Source organism: Crocodylus siamensis, chromosome 1, assembly GCF_052110815.1.
Source record: "Crocodylus siamensis isolate JL-2025a chromosome 1, ASM5211081v1, whole genome shotgun sequence".
NCBI lineage: Eukaryota > Metazoa > Chordata > Crocodylia > Crocodylidae > Crocodylus > Crocodylus siamensis.
Genome location: NC_143395.1, coordinates 77,692,157 through 77,713,837, shown reverse-complemented (window position 1 = coordinate 77,713,837; position 21,681 = coordinate 77,692,157). Strand labels below are relative to the sequence as shown.

Sequence of the window (21,681 nt, the reverse complement as noted above, 5' to 3'; positions counted from 1 at the left end):
TCCTGGTCTGGTGGTCTGTAGTAGACCCCCACCATGACACCACACTTGTTGCTTTCCCCTCTAACCTTAACCCAGAGACTCTCAACAGGCCTATCTCCAGCTTCTACTGGAGCTCTGAGCAATCATATGGCTCTTTTACATACAGTGCAACTCCTCCTTTTCTCCCCTGCCTGTCTTTCCTGAACAGTTTGTATTCAGTACTATGACAGTACTCTGGTCATGTGAGCTATCCCACCAAGTCTCTGTTATTCCATGTCATAGTTCTTTGACTGTGTAAGGACTTCCAATTCTTCCTGCTTGGTTCCCAGGCTCCATGCATTTGTTAATATAAAACAAAACAAAATATAAGAACATAGCAGGCCTGGAAAGGGTTAAATACCAGAAGTTTTATATTTTTATTATCATCCTTAAATCTTGGGGGGGGGGCTTGCACATTTTTTTTTCTTTTTTGCTTTTCGTTATACCTCCTCCTACTTGTGTTGTCACCCTACAAAGTACCTGCATGCCCTACAGCCTTGTCTTCTATTTGACTTTCAGACAATGTCTCTCCTAAGAGGCAATCTGTTTATCCATTTCAAAGCTCTTGTTGGTTCAGAGCCTGATAAATGCAGCTTCGGTATCATGCTAATAGAATGTGAGGCAGGCTTCACTGTGTTGTGCAACTTAGTCACTGTGCTACTGGCCTCCTGGGTGACCTTGAATAAGTCATTTTATATTTTTAGGCCTCAGTTTCCCCAGTCATAAAGTGGGGATAATGATATTGATCCACTTTGTAATGTGCTTTGAGATCTGTTGAAGAAAAGCACTGGGTAAGAGTGTGTTAGTATTATTGTCCCTTAAGTAGTAGTCACTGATTTTAGTTACTTGTCTGCTTTTCTTGAGGGGTAAGCCACAAGATTAAGTTAACACTTAGTGTTAGATACATGATAGTAATCTAATAGATGCAGCTACATGCAGTATTTATGAACAAAACAAAAATCATCTCTCTCTCAATCTTTACATTGGTCCTGAAATCAGAAACAATATCACAAGGCGTAGCCGGAGGGAGCCTGAAATAAATTTTCTTAGGCATTTTCGAGTTTGTCATTTCCTAACCTTTTGAGTTCTTGAATTTCCAACCATAATAATATTTCTTACAAAGTTTTTGTGCGTGTTCTACTCTGTGTATTCATATGAATATGTTTTTCTATAATAAAAATAATAGGTTAATTTAACACATTTACTAAATCATGTCAGTTGAGTGGAAGTCTCAAGGGAAATGTTAACACAATTTGAAGACTTTAAGGGCATGGGTATACTGCTAACTTGCCATGTCAGGTAGCATCATGCTTAAAATTCTCATCCTGATTCTTGGACCAGAAGCAGTTTAGCTATACTTGAAAGGTGCTCTTTGTGGGCTAATTAATTGTGCCTCTGAGCTTTCTAAGTCCCAGCCCACTGCCTTAGTCGAGGAACCATCCTGTGTGTTTTCATTTAGATGTTCCCAGTCATCTTCGACTTCAAAATGTTGTCTTTTTTGTTGGATCATATTTACCTGAATTTGGCTGTAAGCTTGTCCAGGTATTTTGCCATTTACATAACTACTAATATGCTTTGTTTGCTTATGAAGTTCAGTGACTAATAACAACATCTAATCACAAGTCACTGGATGTCAGTTTAAAACTGATGGTAATTGGTGGTAACTTCTCATTTTTTAATTATTACCTTGAATGTTCCTTGAATGTAAAGGGCCAAGATGATCCCTAACATATGCTTGCTGAGGCAATGGCATTGCATCAATGATTAATTAAGCCCAATTTTGTTCTTTAATAGATAGCAGTGTTGGATGTCTTTATAACACTTTGTCTCTTACTGAACTGTCATTTGAGGTAGGAGGGTGATGTCTAGTAATGATGGTTATTTGTATGCTCTTTAGCAAAAACTGCCTCTAGTCCTGTGTCATCTGTGGAAGAATTTCAGTTTTTTAATGTGGAGTGCTTTGGCCTTGAGGTTAATATGAAAGCTTTTAAAATTCTAAATAGGCTTCAGACTTGGCTCTTTTTTTCTTTGGCTCTCATATGTTAGTCATTTCATAAATGTAGATTTAAACTGGAAAATTGTTCCCAGTTCTTATGGTAACCATATAAGGATATATCTAGTCTCCATTTCGAAGAGCAAAGCAAGATGCACAGTACGTATCTGTTTTGTATTCTCCCTAACCCAAATACAGACCACACTATATTATACTGAAGAGCACTATTCATACATTTAAAAACCAAATAGGGCTTAAAAAGAGAAGTCGCCACTTCTGAACATTGCAGGGGTCAATCTTAAGACAGCCATGGGCTAGGGATATGTAACCAGAATTACTTGGGGGCTAGAGCTTCTTGCCTTTGAATTATATGAAATGATTACTGTGTGAGATATGCAAAGAGTGACTTCCAGCTGAGAAGCTTAGCGTGGCTCTGCCAGGTGAACCAGAGTTACTTTTCCATACCTTCAAAGTTGCTACCTATGAACACAGTGGGTTTCTGTTCAAGCTTTGGCTTTAGGAGCGTGTGCAAAATGCAAATGATTAAATGGTAGGGATGGCAGCAGCATCCAGTTGCGTAGTGAACATAGCTGAGATTTGGGTGAAAGCAGTTCTCAAAAGTATAGTGAAGATCAAGAGCGACAGAAGAAATATGGTTAGTTACGCTCCCTCTCTGAGTTCCAATTGACCCGGAGAATATATATGAGCCCTGGTTACTTAAATTCAATCAAAGTTTTGCTTTCGACTTCCACAGGAGTATTGACTTCATCCTAAATCATTTGAAGCACAGTGGAAGGCACCTGATGTCGGTTTCCCCCTCTTTCTCCTCCACTGTTTCTATTGAGATCATGGCCACATGGGAACCCTGACCTGTCACTGATGCTGCTAAATAAGGTGGTGGTTAATAAAATGGCAGTCATCTTCAGCCTCATTCGGGATGCAGCTATTGATCCTACATACATCACTGAGACCTGGTTGAACAAGAACTCTGGGCTGGTGGTTGCCAAATGTTTTGCCCACAGAATTGTCCAGCATGGTATGTGTCTACCTTGTGCATGAAGCTTTGGAGAGACTGGATTCTTCTGATGCACAGTTGATTTTCTTGACTGAACTAGCTGAGTTGGTCATGGAGGTGGTGTTGAGGATGCCCAGACTTAATGTCTTGGTGGACTTCAACATTTGCGTTGAGGCTGCCTCTGAGGCTGGAGCAGGAATTCATGGAATCCATGCCAACCATGGGTCTATTTCAGGTAGTAACTGCCCAACCCATGGAACAGGATGTCTGCTAGACCTAATGTTTTGCATCTGCTTAGGGAGAGGAGCTCCAGTTATAAGAGATGCTATCAAGAAGTCTCTGTCATGGTCCAGGCATTGCCTCCTAAAGGTGAAGCCCTCTGTCACCCCTGTTAAGCTGATGGATCAGTTAGGTTGGTCCACCCTGGAGACTTATGGATCCAGTGGATTCCAGAACTCTTTGGGGGACATCACCACTGAGGTTGGTGCTGTTCAGTGGATGGCCTGGTTCATCTGTGGAACAGTACACTGAACTCAGCCATAGACAAATTAGCCCCAAGATGACCTACTTGCTTCCCTTTTGCTTACCACTTCTTGCTATCTTATAGCTTTCTGGCCCTTTCCTAGAGTTAAGTTGCTGCTTTGAGTTCTTAACTCTCTGGAATGTGTGCTCTGTTGATGAAGGGTTTTGATCCCCATCCTGTGTAGAACTGAACTTAAAGCCCTCCTTACTTGGTTGGCCAGACGATGGCCAAAAATGCTTTTTCCCCATTCTCATCCCATCTCTTGTTAGCAGTCCTTCTCCCAAGAAGAGGAGTTGTGGTAGATCTTTCTTAAAGGGCTGTGGCATAGCAGTGGTAAAGAAGCTTCTATTTTCCACTGGCATTACATCTACAAAGTTTCCAGTAGCAATGTTCCAGGTGGTGGATGGCATGGTTAATCCAGATTGTCACACTGCCTGGAAACAAAGTCTACTTCACTCTACTGTGACAAGTTTGCTACCTACTCTGGAGACAAAATTGGCCATATTTGGCACATCTTGTGGACCACCACTTTTACAGTAAAGTCAGAGCTTTGGGTTGAGGAAGCCACATTTTGTTCTGTTTTTATATGGATTATTTTACATTGCTATCATCCACTGATGCAGAGGAGAGATGAGGGTGACCAGCTGTGAATTGGACCCTTTCCCACCCTTGCTTGTCCCAGCTGTGGCAGACAGGAGTCATGGCTGGCAGGAGTTGTAAATGTCTCCCTTCAGGAGAGCAGGGAACTAAATGCTCTTAAGTCTGCATTATCTATCCTCTGTACAAGACATCACCTCATGTTGACTCCCCATCCAGTTGTCACCTTGTGTCCAACATTTTTGTGGAAATTAATTTGCACAGGTGGATAGCAGGAATATCTGGATGCTGTTGGTTTCCTGGGCTCTTGTCGGTCTGTTTTTTGTCCTGGATATAGTATGGAGACTGAGCTTGTGGCCTTGGTCAATGATCTTCATCTGGTGATTGATAGGCGATTGTGCTTTGCTTTATCTTTCAGTGGCCACAAGGCATGGATGTGAACTGATGCAGATTTGTGAGACAACTCTAAATTGCTTCCACTCTTTCCTAGCTGAGTGAGATTGTGTGGAGATTTTGGAGTGAAATAACATTAGTATACTGATAGGGATGCACTGATAAAGATTTTCTTGGCCAATACCAATAGCTGGTGATTAACCAACCATGTCTGCCAATCCCAGTCCAATAACCAATAATTTAGTAATAGCACAAGGCTTTTTAAACTACTGACATAAACCTTTTTGTTTGTTTGTTCTGCATTTCACTCTACACCCCCCCCACACCCCTCCTGCCTGCTCCAGCCCTTGATGAGGAAGGCAATGACTGCCTTATTCCCATGCAAGTTGCCTTCCTTGCTCACAGCTCCTACCCGCAGCCCTGCTCCCCATGCAGCCCATGCTATCAGCCTGGCCGGGCAGGAGTCAGGAGGACCTTTGTATAGATACCAGTGCTGGGTACATTTGGAGTCCCAGAGCGCACAGCTACCTCAGTGTTGGTGAGCCCCATGCAGCTGAGTTCCTGCAGTCGTCGAGGAAAAGCTGCTTTTACAAAGGTGCCTGGCAAAGCAGAATGTCCCTCATGAGGCACCTTACCATGCCCGCGCACAGCCCAACATCTCCATGGCAGCCCTGACAGCATTGCAGTGGCAGCAGTAAGAGCCAGTAATGGCCCCTTTGTTGAGCACAGTGCCTTGTGACTGCTCCCTGGTGCCACCTCCCCCTCCCACTGCTTGCCTGGGATGGGATCAGGCTGGGTAGCAAGTCATGTGGACTGGACTATGCTCACCAGGGTGTTACAGGCACATAGCCATACTTTTCAGCTACAGCAACCAAAAAGAGCCATTAGCCAATAACATAATTTGTCCTTTTATCAGTGCTGCTTTGATAGCAAACAGATATATTGGTGCACCACTATAAACTGCTGATAGTCTGTTTTGACCCTGTCGTTTCTCAGTGCAATCTTAGTCCTTTCCCAGTGCCTGGCTGCAGTTGGGACCAGGATACAGGTGGGTTAACTGAAATTGAATCCAAACAAGAGGAGGTTATGGTAGGCAGACCACTTGACTCAGTGGGGATTGGGACTCTTATCTTAGGAGTTCAGTCTGCCCTTGTTACTCAGGTTTGTAGCCTTGGGATCCTCCGGGATCCTCTGGTGGTGGCTATGACTAGAAGTGCCTTTCACCAACTCCATCTGGTTAAAGGGCTGTAACTCTTACTTTCAGACTCTGATCTGGCCACCATCACCTGTGCCTTCTGATGGGGATGAGTCGCCAAGACCACATAACTCCATTGCTCCGCAGGTTGCACTGGTTTCCAGTAGCTCTCTGGATGCAATTCAAGATGCATATAAGGGCCTATGTACCTGTCTCCTTTATGCTTTGTCTTCTGCAAGATCAGCTGAGAACAACATTCAGCAAATACCATCAGTGTGTCAAGGAATCCATTTCTAAGCACTTGGAGGAGAAGGTGATTAGGAAGGGTCAGCATGGATTCACCAAAAGCAAGTCATGCTTGACCAACCTGATTGCCTTCTATGATGAGATGACTGCCTCTGTGGCTGCAAGACAAGTGGATGTGGTATACCTTGATTTTTATCCAGGCTTTTGATATGTTCTCCCACAACATTCTCCCAGGCAAGCTAAGGAAGTACAGGCTGGATGAATGGACTGTAAGGTAGATATAAAACTGGCTGGAGCATTGGGCTTAGAGGGTAGTAATCAATGACTTGATGTCTAGTTGGCAGCTGATATCAAGTGGAGTGCCCTAGGGGTCGGTCCTGGGGCCGGTTTTGCTCAATGACTTCATCAGCGACCTGGAAGGTGGCATAGAGTGCACCCTCAGCAAGTCTGCAGATGACACCAAGCTGGGGGCAGCAGTAGATGCGCTGGAGTGTAGGGTTGGGATTCAGAGAGACCTACATATTTGGAAGAATGGACTGAAAGAAATCTCATGCAATTCAACAAGGACAAGTGGAGAGTCCTGCACTTAGTACAGAACAGTCCCATGCACCAGCACAGGCTGGGGGCTGATTGGCTGGGCAGCAGCTCTGCAGAAAAAGACCTGTGGATTAGTGGACAGTAAGCTTCAATATGAGCCAGTATGATCTTGTTACTAAGAAAGCTAGCAGCACGTTGGGGTGCATTGGTAGGAGTGTTGCCAGTAGGTCAAGGGAAGTGATTATTCTCTATTTAGCACTGGTGAGGTCACATCTGGAGTAGTGTGTTCAGTGTTGGGCCTCCCACTGCAGAAAGGATGTAGACAAATATGAGACAGTCTAGTGGAGGGCAACAAAAATGGTTAGGGGGCTGAGGGACATGTCTTCTGAGGGAACTGGGCTTATTTAGTCTAGAGAAGAGAAGACTGAGGGGACTTAATAGCAGCCTTCAACTTCCTGAAGGGCAGTTCAAAAGAGGATGGAGCTAGACTGTTCTCAGTGGTGGCAGATGACAGAACGAGGAGCAATGGTTTCAAGTTGCAGCAAGGGAAATTTAGGTTAGATATTACAAAGTTTTTTCTCACCAGGAGGATAGTAAAACGCTAGAACAGGTTTGTAACAGACTGGCTTTTTAGGGTCAGGTCTCGGTGCTGGCCACCTGCCTGTTCAGGGCTAAACCTGCCTCAGTTACCTGCCACACCTTGACGACAATAAATATGATGGCTGTTTCTGAGGCAGGAGGCTGCCCATTGCTCTCCCTCCTGATGCCAAGGGCCTTGGTACACGCTTTGACCTCCCCATGCCACACAGATGTTTCTAGGCCTAGCACCTGGCCTCCCTTCTGGTGCACACACCGGGGCTTCAATATCTAGCCTAGCACCCAGCCTCCAACCTGGGGCACACACCGGGCCTTCACCTGTGTGGCCTAGGACCCAGCCTCCAGTCAGGTGGTACACACCAGGCTTTTACCAATGCCTAAATACGTCTACCTTGTCACATCCAGTAATCAAGCAATCTCTTGTACAGTAATTCTGTCCCCTCATTTAGGTAATTCTGCATTCTCTACTATGTAATTCTGTCCTCTCACCAAGGCCACTGATCTCACAGTCCCTCAACCAGGCCACTGTACCCTTTGGCCCCCTCTCTAGGCCACTCCACAGGCTTAGCCCCCTCTCTGGGCCTTCTGCCTCCTCACTAGGGCCACACTGTCTTTGCCCCCTCACTGGGGCCACTGGGGTCTTCAACCCTGTGGATTGAGGTGGCTGCTGCTGTGCCTGGTCCCCATACGCAGGCAGCCTGCTTAACAGGCTGGGTCTGCCTGGCCTACTCTTCTCTGGTGTAGGTAACCTGCTTGTAGGCAGGGACTGAGATGTTTCAGGTGCCCCTTCTTGCCTTTCACTGGGGAGGTAACTGGCATTTCTGGGGGACTGTTCCACCACAAACAGCTCCACGAGCCCGCTCATCCCCAGCAGGGTGCAGTTTTAGGTCATGCCCAGGACCAGGAGCCTCCAAACCATCCCCATAGCTCCTGCCCTTGCCTCCAAGGTGTTCCAGGAGCAGCTCAGCCTGATGCTGCCTCCTTGCCTGCTTAGCTCAGACTGCTACTACTCTGTCTGAGTGCATGGGTTAAAATGGGGCTGCTCCACCCCGTCAGCCAATCCCAGGGTGCTCCTAGGGTCATGTGCTAGATTTGGTGAGGCTAGCACCTACATGCCAGCTGCTCCACTGCCAATTTGAAACCTTAAATTGGCAGGCAGGTACCCTGCCACAAGGTTACCCAGAGAGATTATGGACTCTTCATCCTTGGAGCTTTTTAAGATCCGGCTAGACAAAGCTTTGGCTGGGATGATGTAGATGGGGATTGTCCTGGTATGAGCAGGTTAGAAGACCTCCTGAGGTCCCTTGCTTCCCTAATTTTCTATGAGTCTATGATTCTAAGTCCACTTGGCAAAATTGGTATTAAATTTGTTCTTGGCACTTGCTCCTCAGGTCTGGAACTCCCCCCCTCATTATGCCTGAACATCTTTTAAAGCGCTGGAACACTTTCCTATTTGGGCAGGTATTTACCAAATGAACCTAGGATGAAAGGCAGTTTAGGGTGGTTTTGGTTTCCTTCTAAGGTTTTTTTGGTCCTCTTGTTTTCCTGTTTTTAAGTTGTTCTTTTTTTCTTATTGTAAGATGCTCTGATCCTTTTTTTGGGAAGGACAGTATATAAATCAAATCAATAAACAAACAAACCTTGCCTACTTCCTCTTCTTCGTCTTAGCTAATTGTTTAAAAACTTTCTCTCTCCTTAGTCTGAACTGATTTGCCACTCAAAATTCTGCTTTAATGAAATGATCTGAACGTCCATTTGAAACAACCCTAAATCTTGTCAAGCATGAAGGAGACTAATTATGAGCATTATTTGATATATCTTACAATCTTTTGATGTAGACTGACTTACTTCTAGGCAATAGATTAGAATCTTGCTCAAGTCAGAGCTGACTGACATTTGTTACTGTTGGACAGCTGTTTGACCTGAGTAAAATGAATTGGTTGTACATTTGCAGTGAAAGAAAAGAATAAATGAACAGAAAAGAATATGTATTTGCCACATCCTTTCCATTATTTGTGAACTTTTGAGAGAGAAGCTGCTGACGATATCTGAGAGTTGTACTGGGGAGAGGAAAATTAGTTTCTCAATGAGGATGAAATAACATATTTATACATCATGTAGAGAAAAGTAATAGAAGTTTTTTTTTTTGAGTTTGACTAGCCTAAAGTTGGGGAAATTTTAAGTTCTGTATGTAAAAGCAAAAGGACTTTTAACAATCTTTGCAATATACTTTCAGAAAATGGAAAATTTTAGGAAGTGCCTTGCATTTTTTCCTATGTTGTACACTATAATGTATTGACTCCTGTAAGGATTTAATATTGACACTCATTCTTTTCCAGAAACATGTGGAATCCAATGAGGTAATGGTGGAAAAACTGGTGAAAAAGTCTATTGATACTCAAGTAAGTATGAAAAAAAAGGAATAATAAATAAGGATGCGATTTTTGGAAAGCATATGTGTATGAAACTGTCTAACCAATAGGCTTTTTTTTGGAATTTAGTATTTTTATTTCAAATATATGAACATTCTTGATGTAGCTGAACTAGGGCAGTATACAGATTTCTTGTTAGTGGCTATGCTTACTTTAAAGTGGTTGTGCTTGATGCTAAATTGTCAGATAAAGGAAAAAGATAATTATCCTGGAAATGTATGTGACTACTTTGACAAGATGTATTCAGAATGTGAACTGGATTCTTAGAAAATGTAAACTGTACATTGAATGTAAGGATATCAAGTTAAGGAGACATGATCATGGAGATAGTCAGTTGCATTGAAAATTCAGCTATATCCTCATCACAGCAGGAAGGTGACTTGCATTGCTGAGCAATTTGTCTTACAGGCTTGAATCAAACTCTTACTGATAAGGTTCTAGTTTCTGAACACTCATTTCATACCTTATCATTTTTCTTTCTGCAGAGCTGTTAATGCAGTGCTTCATGGCCCAGAGGTCAGAAATGACCTCCTTTTAAAGTGCTTTTAAATATGCTGTTCTTCATGTTTTAAATATGTTATGTTGCAGCTCTATAAATTTTGTTCCGAAGTTTCATGACACAAATTGTAATTTCTGTAAGAGCAGTTCAAAATAGTATTTTTAATTTGCGTGCATGTTTGTATGTGACTACCTACTTTGTTAAGCAGTAAGATTAAATCTGATGATTACCCATTAGGTCTCGGAAGAGAGAAATGGCGTTGAAACAGACTACACTTGTAAATGGAAGATTAAGAGTTTTGTTTTGTTTTTTAAAGTATTATTATTGCCTTTTCTACACAGTGGTTGAAGACGGAACAAGGGACAAAATATTTCTTGCAACTGTATTTCGTGACTAGCTCAGATTATCAGGACCATTGAAAAAATGGAACTGTGCTTTAACAGTATAAGAAAACTATACTCTAAAGCAACTACAAGGTATTGCAAGATTTTCCTAGAAAAATATAAAGAATAAAAATGGGAAAAGAACAACAAAAAAGCTAGCGGCCACATTGATCAAATACGCCAAGCTAACAACAACCATTCTTCAAAACTGCTACTAACATCATGGTTTTAGCTGTGGTATAGATTATTTTAATATACCCAATGAAAGAAGATCTTCTCCTCATTCTTAATTAGCATCACTTTTCAATGAATGTGTACTGAAAACCATGAAGACTGAATTTTATCTTTTAACATTTGTCCCCAAGGGTTGAGTCTGAGCAAACTCTTTAGACTTTACATTTAAACACTTTAATTCGTAAATATAATCTGTATTAAAATGGATCCAGTGTTGTAAAAGCTGCTCTCCGATTAATAGAGTAAATTTTAAACGTTAATTTAACCTTCAGAAATATTTTAATTTATAATAGTATAGAGAGTGTTAGCAAGTTCAGTGTTAAGTCAACTTGCTAGGTTGTGGAAATAACGTTCATGTTGCCTTTTTTGGTTTAGAATAGTCATTTTGTAGTACAAATGCATTCATGAAATTATTGATCATCAGGGATCCTAGTCTCTGTTCAAAATTCCCAAATTCTCTGAAAAAGCCCAAATTCTTTGATTTTAAAACCCCCCAAATCCCCATTTTTTTCCACGTCACTGTAATTTATAGGTATCAATTGAACACTTTTTATTGATATATTTAAATTTTAAAGCGATCTGGAAGTCTACCTGTGCTTCAGTCCATAAAAATAAATTCTAAATATCTATATATTTTGGTATTTGATTTTGGTTTTTTTATCACAGAAAGTCAGAGTTCCCCCTGCCCCCTTCACTTGCCAGGATGTGGGGCCAGCTGGAGCTGCCCTTCCCCACTCCCCTCTTCCCCCCTCCTGCTTTGCTGAGCAACTCTAATGTGCAGGGCCAAGGCACCAGTATATGCTGTTGCCCCTTGCTCCCAAGCCCCAACCCCCACAATGCTGCTGATGCCCCTCACTCCCAGGCCACAATCCCCCAGCTCTGCTAGTGCCCCTCACTCATAACCCACAGCACCCTGCTCCCCCCAACCCTGCTGGAGAGGGCCCCCAGTTGCCAGGGCTATCAGGTCAGGGCCTGTGGCCTGAGAGTGAGGGGCACCCAAACTCTGCCAGCTTGCAAGGGGAAACCTGCTGTTTCCTGTGATTTTTTTCTCTCTTAAAGGAGAAAATCCATGTTTTTCCGCAGTGAACAGCAAACCTGGATCCCTGATGATCAGTGACTTCTGCTGACTTGTTTACTGTGAGAATATTTTTGACCAGATACAAGACTTAATTTTTGGTGTTGCCTTATTAACTGTTTTCCTGTTTTATGTTCATAGATGAACATTCTGAAGGGTATCAAGAAAATCCTGATTCTATTAATATTTTGAACAAACTGTTCCCGCACGTTTTATAGGAACGATCATTTTTAGAAAAACAGCAGAAGAGAAATTATTTTTATTCTTCTTAACAAATTCTGAATTCAAGACTATTTAGAACTGCAAATAGCTGACTATTGCTAATAAGCTACCAAAATCAGAGATGAACTATCTTGATGTTGCCTGAAAAATGGGTGAATAGTGACATTGTGAGAGGCGGTAAGAGGTTGTTTGAGGTTTCATTGGTTATCACTTTTTCAGACTTTAACCAGTATGTCCTGATTTCTCTGTCAAAAAAAAATCCTCATCTGTCAAGCTGTTTAATATTTTAGGGGTATGTTACTACAGCCAACTATGGTTTAAGACCAGTGGATTATTTTAAATTTCAATTGTTTATACTTTTTGTGAATTTAATGATGAAAGCTATATATAGAAAATATGGTGTGGGGACACTGCACAATTGTGGATGCATGTTGAGTAAATTAAAAAAAAATATTTTGGAAAAGAGAAGTAGTTTGCTGTGTTAAGTTTGAACTTAGGAAGAAGACAGGGCAGGTTGATACCTTTTTAGACTGTTTCAGAGAGACATTAGCTTTTGTAGGCTGTAGCCTACTTTGTTAGATGATATGGATAGACTTGTAGAGGGCAGGGGTAGTAAATAGAAGGGTTAACAATGCCATGCAGAAGGCAGGGTAGAGATGCACTTTTATAGATTGACTTGTCATTGTAGACAGTCCCTTGATATGAGGAGGATAGTCTACTAAATAGTCATTGTTTAATCCTGAAATGGCTGGGGAGGTCAATCTGAGGTTCACATGTTTGACTTCAGACATGGAAAATAATTTTGGGAGGAAAGAGTGCATGCTGGTAATGTCAGGTCACACAAGTCTTTCTTCATCTCTCTGGTCTATCTGCCTTCATAATGAGGTGAGCTTGATCGAAGTGACTGGTACTTTGTCAAACATCACAGCACTATGGTGATGAGTCAGTGCTCATATCTCTCAGATTTGATATTTAATATCATATTTCTTCACATTTGCCTTCAAGGTTTGCTCAAATCTATTCTTTTGCCTAGTCTTACCTCTAGAGTGATGGCCATTGATAAGCTGAGAGTATAGGATCTGTTTTGGTAGCTGGTTGTCAAGCATCCTTATTATTACATGTCCTGTCCAATGGAGCTGGTGCCATACAAATGTGGCTTCAGTGCTAGTGGTGTTTGCTTGAGCCAGGACTCTGGCATTTATTCTTCTGTCCTTTGAGTTGATGTGGTGGATTTTCCAAAGACATCGCTGATGGTAACATTCCAAAGCTTTCAGGTGTTTCCAACATGTCATCAAGCTTTCACACCCATATATCAGGTTAGGAATGACAACAGCCTGGTAGGGCAGAAGTTTGGTTTGAGTCCTGATGTCATGATAGTTAAAGACATGTTTTTGGAGATGTCCCAAGGCAACAATGGCAGATTTTATCTGATGTTGAATATAATCTATAATTCCTTTTTGGGAACAGTGACTACACAGGTAGGGGAGGTTTTCAACATACTCCAAAGATTGTCCTCTAACTGTAAAATGTGAAAGAGCTGGGGTGGTTGGTAAAGTATCATGGTCTTTGTGAAGTTGAAAGTGAGTTTGAGCATTTCGTATACTTCACAGAAGTAATCAAGAATGATGTGGAGCTCTTCAGCTAAGTGCTCACACACAGTAGAATCATTTGCATGCTGAAGATCTGTAATAGGTGCTGGTTTACTTGGTTTTGAAACGTACCCGGTTTGCTGATATCCACAGCACGCATAGTTTCTTGAAGATAACCAAAGGTATCTGTGGGACAAGTGCACAAGGAGCTGTCCCTCTTTAAAGAAAGCTCCACCATCAATGCACAGTGAAAGGAGCACTTTCTTCCACATCAAGATTCTGATGTGGAAGACAGTACCATAAAAGCTACTCCACATCATGTTGTTAAGGACTACCTTGCAGATAGATTTATCAAGAGACCTAGAAAGCCATTAAGCAGATGAAAAACAGCAAGATCTATGGTCCTAATGCAATATCCACTGAAATGTATAAGCAGCGTGGGAAGAAGCTCTCTCTCACCAGCTACACATTGTTATTCTGAACATCTGAAAACACTAACAGATTCATAGTACCCTGAGACATGCCAAAATCATTACCATATTCAGAAAAGGAGATGGAGTGGATTTCAGCAATTATTATGGTATGCCTGGAAGTGCAAGGTAGTTGGTTAACAATGTTAGTCTTGTTGCCCTCTGGGGTCAAGCCAACTCTCAGGATCTCAATATTGTGCTGTGAGAAACAATTGCACATATACAAACACACAAATGAATTAGGTGCATACACGCACTACCAGCTCTGGCACATACACGTCCAAACCAGCCTAGGTATATGCACCTATCACCAAGTGAAGCACGTACACACTACGCACTAAAAATTAGACAAAAATCAATTGTCAATACCCGCACACCCAGTACACATACACAGATCACTAATTCGTATATCATGCACACAATGATATATGGATAGAGATGCATACATACACATACAACCCACCTACACTTAGGTAAGTTCCTAACTTGGATGGTACGGTATGTATGTGTGTGCTTGGGGTACCTGGGATATTTGGGGGAAAGTTAAGGTGAGAGAGCGCGTCAAAGTGTAGGGAGTGAAAGTTGCCAGAACCAGGATTAGAACCGATAAACTAGAGAGAAGCTGATTGAGAAACTGAGGCTTGGGTTTACTTAAGATCCTTTTTGGATCAAGTGGCCCCCAGGGTTACTTGACGTCACTGGTGCATGGGAGAGGGGAAAAAAAAGACGCCTGGTGGCAAGGAGAAGACGTCAGGAAAGAGAGAGAGACAGAAACCTGGGAGCTTGGGGCTGGAAACTGAGGCAGACAGCTGAGATACTGTGGAGGGGTGTGGGGGAGGGCAAATAAGTGGTGGCAAGGAGGAGACAGTCAGGAAAGAAACTGAGGCAGAAACCTGGTTGCTCAGGGGAAAAGGCAGTGGGGATAAGACAGTGGCAAAGAAATGGGGTTTGGAGGCAGAGAGGAGCTCAGGAAAGGTGTTGGAGGTGGCAGAGAGAAGCAGGAGAGGGAGAAATGAGACAAAAGTTAGAGGGGTGAGGAGCAGAGATTGGAGAAGGGCTGAACCATAGTAAAGCAAAGCCCAACTCAGGGGTCCAAATAACAGGTTTATTAAACAGACATCACGCTACGTAGCCCCATGAAGTTATTGGTTCTCGCATGCACACACACATGCACACATGCGCACACGCACGCACACACACACTGGCAGCAGGAGAAAGACTTAGTGGAAGGGCTGGAGTTCAGGTAGGGAAGAGAAGCAGAGTCCTTAGTTGAAGAGAGGCTGGAAAGGGGTCTTTGTCCAGTAGGTGTTGTCTGGAGGGGGGTCACCAGCAGGGCCTCTGGGTGGATGGGTGGTGTGGCATGGTGCTGGTCCAGATAGAGAGGGCGTCCCAAGGAGTTAGTCTTCACTACCCGTTTTTATGGTGCAGGCTACCTCTGATCTCCTATGGGGAGGGCCTGTCCAGGCAAGGTCAGTCTTTCCCAGAGGGTTCCAGGCATTCTTACTGAGCATGTGCAGCCTTGGCACAATGGTGGGTTGCCTCATCTTTTGTTTCTTGAAGAGGGTGGTTCCAAGGGCTGGGTCATTGGTCCAGGTATTGATTTTGATGGTTTGGATAGAGGGAGCTATTTTTTAGACCTATTGCTATTGTCTCTTAAGCACCCTCATTCATCCCCATTCATTCAGGAACCAAGTTACATAGGAGGGGTAGGGGTGAGTCATGGGTTACACAACCAGGCCTGGGGACAGGATGGAGACTTGACAAACAAAATGGAAACTTGACATGACTTATGTTGCTAACTTACATATGTAGGCCTAAATTGTATGGTATCAGTAAAATAGAATAGTAAAAATAAATATAAACATAATAATTATACAATATAAAGAAGGAGAAAAAACAAAACAAATACAAGCTGCTACCAAAATAAAATGCTGAAGCTTATCCTATGTCTTAGCTCACTTATACTTATCTATAGGGAATAGAGAGGGAGAGACAAAGTCAGAAATGGTTGGGGAAGGGGAGGGAATGCATTTAAAAGAAAAATGGGGTTTTGCTACAGTTTGAATTGCCGAGTCTCTGAATTGATTCGGAGGGTTCTGATTCATGATAGATTAAAGGGTCTCCTGATTCGATTTGGAGATTTGGCTACTGAATTGGGCCAAATCTCTGATGAATCAAATCGGGTACCAAAGCTTCACACAGCCCTAGTGATTACACCAGTGCTGCTTTCTGGCTGTATCACAGATACTTTGCATCTTATTGCTCATAGGCTTCCATTTGGCACAAGCATCCAGTATCGTGTAGATGGGAATCTCTGTAATATAAACTAACAAGTTACATAAGTTTTTGTGAACAAGAGCTTACTTCATCAAATGCTATGAAAGGACTGGGGGAGGCTAGGCGAACACCTTGTTGGGATTGTTTGACCCCTGTACTCTTTCCTGCCATGGCAGGGGGTCAGACTTGATGATCTGCTCAGGTCCCTTCCGACCCTACTAACTATGAAACTACGACATGTAGTCGTGTTCTGTGCCTGCTCTGTACCTTGACATTCCATCTTTGACTTCAGAGTAGCTGTTCTTAAACAACAAAACTTTAAAACACAATTTGAGTACAGAATTGTAGAAATCATCCAGAGGCTGGATTCTGTTAAGTATGGACCCTGAATTCTTGTCCAAGCAGCTGGATTAGATTTACTAACCTTAAGTAGTTGATTAAAAAATACCAAAGATATTACACACACACACACACACACACACACACACACACACACACACACACACACACACACACACACGTATAGATATAGATAGATATAGGTATAGAAGTATAGACATATAGATAGCTATATCACAAATATGTTATATTATTATTCCATTCGGGCATCACAGGCTTGAGCCCCCCCTTGGCACTGGAGAGGCAAGAAGGTGAAACCAGAGACGAAGAGAGCTTGGAGTCCCCAAATGCTGCTGCAGCCAGAGCAATGGGGGGGACTGGTTGCGTGGTGATTGGGCAGGAGCCCATGGCCTGCAACTTAACGCCTTGCAAGTTGCATGCAGCCTGTGAACTCCATGTTGGACAGCCTCGATATAACATAATATAAAGTGTGTTGGGGTGGAGGGGAAGGGGAGTATGAGGTTGAGAAATTTAGCATAAGGCCACATAAACAAAGTTACTGCAAGGTAAGCTCTGGTGTGAACATACAGTTACTGCCTCTGGCAAACCTTTACACAGTGGTAAATATGAGGTTGCTTACCATACTTGCACTGAAACATTAACTATCATACATTTAAAAGCAAGATGTGTGTGTAATCGGGCAGTTGCCACAGAGTACCTAGGCACTTATGCTCATGCTACAGCCTACTCCACAGTTGCATGTTTTTTTGTAGTCCTACCATTAGAGAAAATAAAAACATGTCTTCTTGAAATAGTTTATCCTCAATTCTTGTTTTTATGGATGATTATGTTCATATACACTTTTTATTTCTATCATTTTAATACAGTAATTTTATGGATAATATTGTTTAATATAGAAAAGAAGTTTCTTAGACTAAGTCTGATTTGAAAATTAGAGAATATGCAGTGATGATAGCTTTTAATATCTGCTTATAATAGCTTTCAATGTCAAAATGAATGTACATTTTTGACCTTAGTATCAAGACTTCTACCACATTGGAGCAGATGTTTAAGCAAGGTTTTCAAAAGAGAGAGATTAGTATCTCATAGTGCCTGAGATGCATATTTGCCCATAGGATGATAGTTCCGAAGTGGCTGCTGCTTTAGCTAAGCAAATTCAACGATTTAACAACATTGTACTCCACTTCAATCTTAGGTCTTCATTATCCTAACACCCAGTGTTACTGTTAGACCATACTTCAAATGATCTGTATTGGATGTACTGAAGATCTTATTATGAATGCAATACAGAATAGTCCTCCAGACTTTAAACAACAGTGTGTATTGTGGATGCTCCATTTAGGTTTGCTTTTCTTGCTCAAAATGGATTCCTGCACTGCTGGAAACAGTCAGAACTCATATGGAAGTCAGTTTTAATTCATCTCAGTAGGGAGAACACCAGATATAATCAAAATGATAGCACTATCTAAACATATTATTTATCTTTTATGACCACCTACTGCAGTAACAAAATTGGTTTTCAAGAACTCCAGCAATTATTTCTGTATTACTTTTAGAATAATATTAAACACAAAATATAGGAAGAGTTCAATGAAAATGAGATGGTACAGAAGCAATACACAACTTATCTTCCAAAGTGATAGAAGGCCAGTGAACCTCAGTGTGCTCTTTTAAGGTAAAAAAAAAAAAAAAAAAAAAAAAAAAAATTCTTCTTTGGATTGTCTCTAGTTTAATAATATTAAATCTGTATGCACAAGTAAACGTGTTTTACAATCATACTTAAGTCTATATACTCTACAAATATGTTAGGAATTCAGTTACAATACTATTTCATTTTATAGCATGGAAATGGATTTAACTGGATTCCATACAGAGCAATTAAACCTAGTTAGACTTAGATTGCAACTGCAAAAAAAAAGAACACAAGCTGTAAGAAAGTTAATATTACAGCCCCTGAAAAGGCAGGGTTTTAATACAGATAGGAGGACCTTTGATGGAAGTAGCTATTATATTTTTCATTAGAAATACTGTATTTACTTAAATAGAAGACAAGGTTTCCCACCCAAATCAGCATGGGAGAAAAAAGTTCCTACTCTTACACTGGCATACAAGGAAACTTCATTAGATATGCTGTCTATTGTTAAACTGCTGCCAAAAGCAGCATGTGTGTAATAATGTAAACCAACTATGAAGTTGATTAAATGCAGCCATCATTGAGCATGATGAAAAAACAGATAGCCTATCTTGGGCAGCCATACTAATGGGATCTACCACAAGGATAGGTTAGTGAAACCCATCTGAATAAAATATATTGGAAGTATGCATTGTGCTCTGTCTCCCTCAGCACCAACTCTTGCAAGTCATGGTGAACCACTAAATTGCATACATTTTTATTTCCTCTTCAGTCTCCATGAGCTGTGCCTTTCTTTCCTGCTTCCAACTCCTGTTTCCAATTCCTACTTTTTCACTAGCCTTAAATGTCAGGCAAATGTCAACAAATGTAGCCCCAAACAGTTCATCCCTCTGTTACCCACTCTCTCAGGTGTATATGATTAGTGTGGCCCCATCCTCCATGAGGTGGAGCCAGACCAGGTTGCTCTGTGCCTCATCTGCATATATACTTTTGGAGGATCCCAGAACACGTCACAGAACACCAGTTTCCAGTCATGAGTGAAGTTCTAATTAGCCCATGGATCCTTTGGTGGGGGTGAGGGACAGTTATCTTGAGTTCACATCCGCACTAATATGTGGGATTATCATTGCTTGAAACACTGTCAAATCTGCTGGAGCATATCATGCATAGTTTGTACGTGTGTGTGTATAAATATATGTATATATAAATATAAATATAAAAAAATAAAAAGCAGGTATAAAAATCCTGCTTAAAAGCGTATTTATAGAATACCTGTGATAAAATTTGCAAAATGTATCAATTTTGGATGAAGTATATGTGTGGGTACCTGTAGTAATTTTATGGAAATCACTACAGGTATGTTTATTTCAAAGTCAGTGTTTCCAGCCCCTCACTTCCATATGCTCAAGGAAAACAGGGACTGACATTATGGAGTGGGTAGAAGAAACTGGGGAGGAGGACAGAAGGCACGGGGTCTACCTGACCCCCCAGATTTATTTTTCATGCTGTAGGAGTGGGAGGGGGAGAAATTGAAGGCAGACTTTCAATAATTAGATTCCATACCTGGGAAATTAAAACACGTCTCCAGATTTTACATATATCGGGGGTTTGTCTTATAATTATGATCATCTTCTATTTAAGTAAATGCAGTATTCTATTGTTTAAAAATGAATGAACATAAGTTGTTAAAACTAAAGCTCTGTGTTGTTTTGATACTGGGTCTGACCATTTGGAAAAAATAAAATTTTTTACAAAATCTACCACTTTAATAATAAGCAGTGGGGAATAAATTTTGTCATTTAAAACTAGAAAAATAATGTTAGGGAGCCTGACAGTTGAAATATCCTCTCCAGTCAGCTATTTTAAATCAACCGACCAAACCTGCGTTGTTGTCTTTGGGTGATACGTTCACATTTTCATTTTTTTTTTACCTGTCTGCATATCTTCACCTCTCCAGGCTTGGACCTGTCTAAGCCCGCATACTGATATATCAGCACAAGGTTGCTTTACAGACCTTAAAATAGCTAATCCCCACTTTCTGCCACTACTTCAGTCACAGTGGCACTGCTAGACATGATGATTCTCTTTCCTCTTGTTACTGATGGTCCTTTAATTTAGTGTTACAGATCTACCCCATGGGCAGGGTCCAGCCTGCAGAGCCATATAATCTAGCTCCTGATGCTGGCCTCACATGGGACCAGTCCAAGGACCCTTCTCCCCGCCCCCCCCGCGCTCATGCTGTTTTCACTCCAGCCAATCCAGGACAGAGCTGCACACAAAGCCCACTCCAGCTGTGATATCTATACAATTAGCTATTTAATGTTGCCTAAGACAGATTGAAAACATAGCTTTTATCCCTATATTTTCTATGTAAAATAAGAGTTTTATTAAGTTGTTTATATACATAAAAGAACATAGTTGACTATAAAGCTCTCCCACTGCTTTCTTTATATCACCAGTTTCCCGAGACTATAAGCTCTTGAGGATAAGGACAGGTCATCTTATTTGTTATTACAGTGCCAGTGAGGTTGACAGGGGTGCCAAAGCTTTATGGTATTAAATATTGAGCCATGAGATTCTTAAATTTCCACATATTTACTGCATGAACAGTTTGTCATCATTGTTTTCTTTTCTACACAGAGGTATATAACTTGTTCAAATTATCTGGACTATTTTGTGTAGCTATTATTGTAGGTGCAATAGGTAATATTTAGAAAGGAGGATCCTTTCTCTTGTCCAGCGGGAGTTAACGATTAAGGGCATGTGTAGACATAACGGGGGCCCTAAATTTGAAGCGGTTTTAAAAATGCCGTTCCAATTTAGGGTCGATTAAACCCCCGTGTTGTGCACACACCCTGCTGACTTACCTGCCTCTGGCGGTGGGGAGGGGAAGGCAAGCTGCTGCTGGGTGGAGTGGTCCCTGGGATGAGGAGGGGGTGGGGGCTGGTGCTTCCCTCTGGAGCAGCGGTGAGCCCCACCCACCCCCTGCCCAGTGGCACCCAGCTCAGGCAGTCCCAAGGGGGAATTGCAGTTGTGGAGGGAAGCACCAGGTCCTCGCGCAGCTCATGCATACAGGCAGGCTCCAAGGGGATGGAAATCAGTCTTGCTGCTTTTCTTGAGCAGAGCCTGCTTTCTTGGACCACTGTCAGTGTGCCCGCAGGGCTTTCTGCAGAGCCCGAGCTTCACAGAGCCTGGTGCTTTGCCCCGTGGCTGTAGGCACAGCAAACAAAACTCCTCCCCAAGTCATTTAAGGCATGTTATGCTACCAAATTTCCTACAGGGGCTGGAATTCATGCATAATACGCCGCCAAGGCATGCAAACACTGACACCATTAAAGCAGTGCAAAAGCATTTAGCCTGCTTTAAAGTGTCATGGGCACATGCCGCTCATTT

General features: G+C 42.0%; 1 protein-coding gene across 1 annotated transcript in view; it reads left to right on the top strand.

Moving 5' to 3' along the window:
* The window catches only part of MMS22L (MMS22 like, DNA repair protein), a 156,648-nt gene that overhangs the window by 39,594 nt on the left and 95,373 nt on the right, over positions 1–21,681 (top strand). Inside the window, exon 11 of the mRNA XM_090037124.1 lies at positions 9,454–9,516. Within this exon, the coding sequence (XP_089893250.1) occupies positions 9,454–9,516 (63 nt within the window). The remainder of the gene's footprint in view (positions 1–9,453; positions 9,517–21,681) is intronic.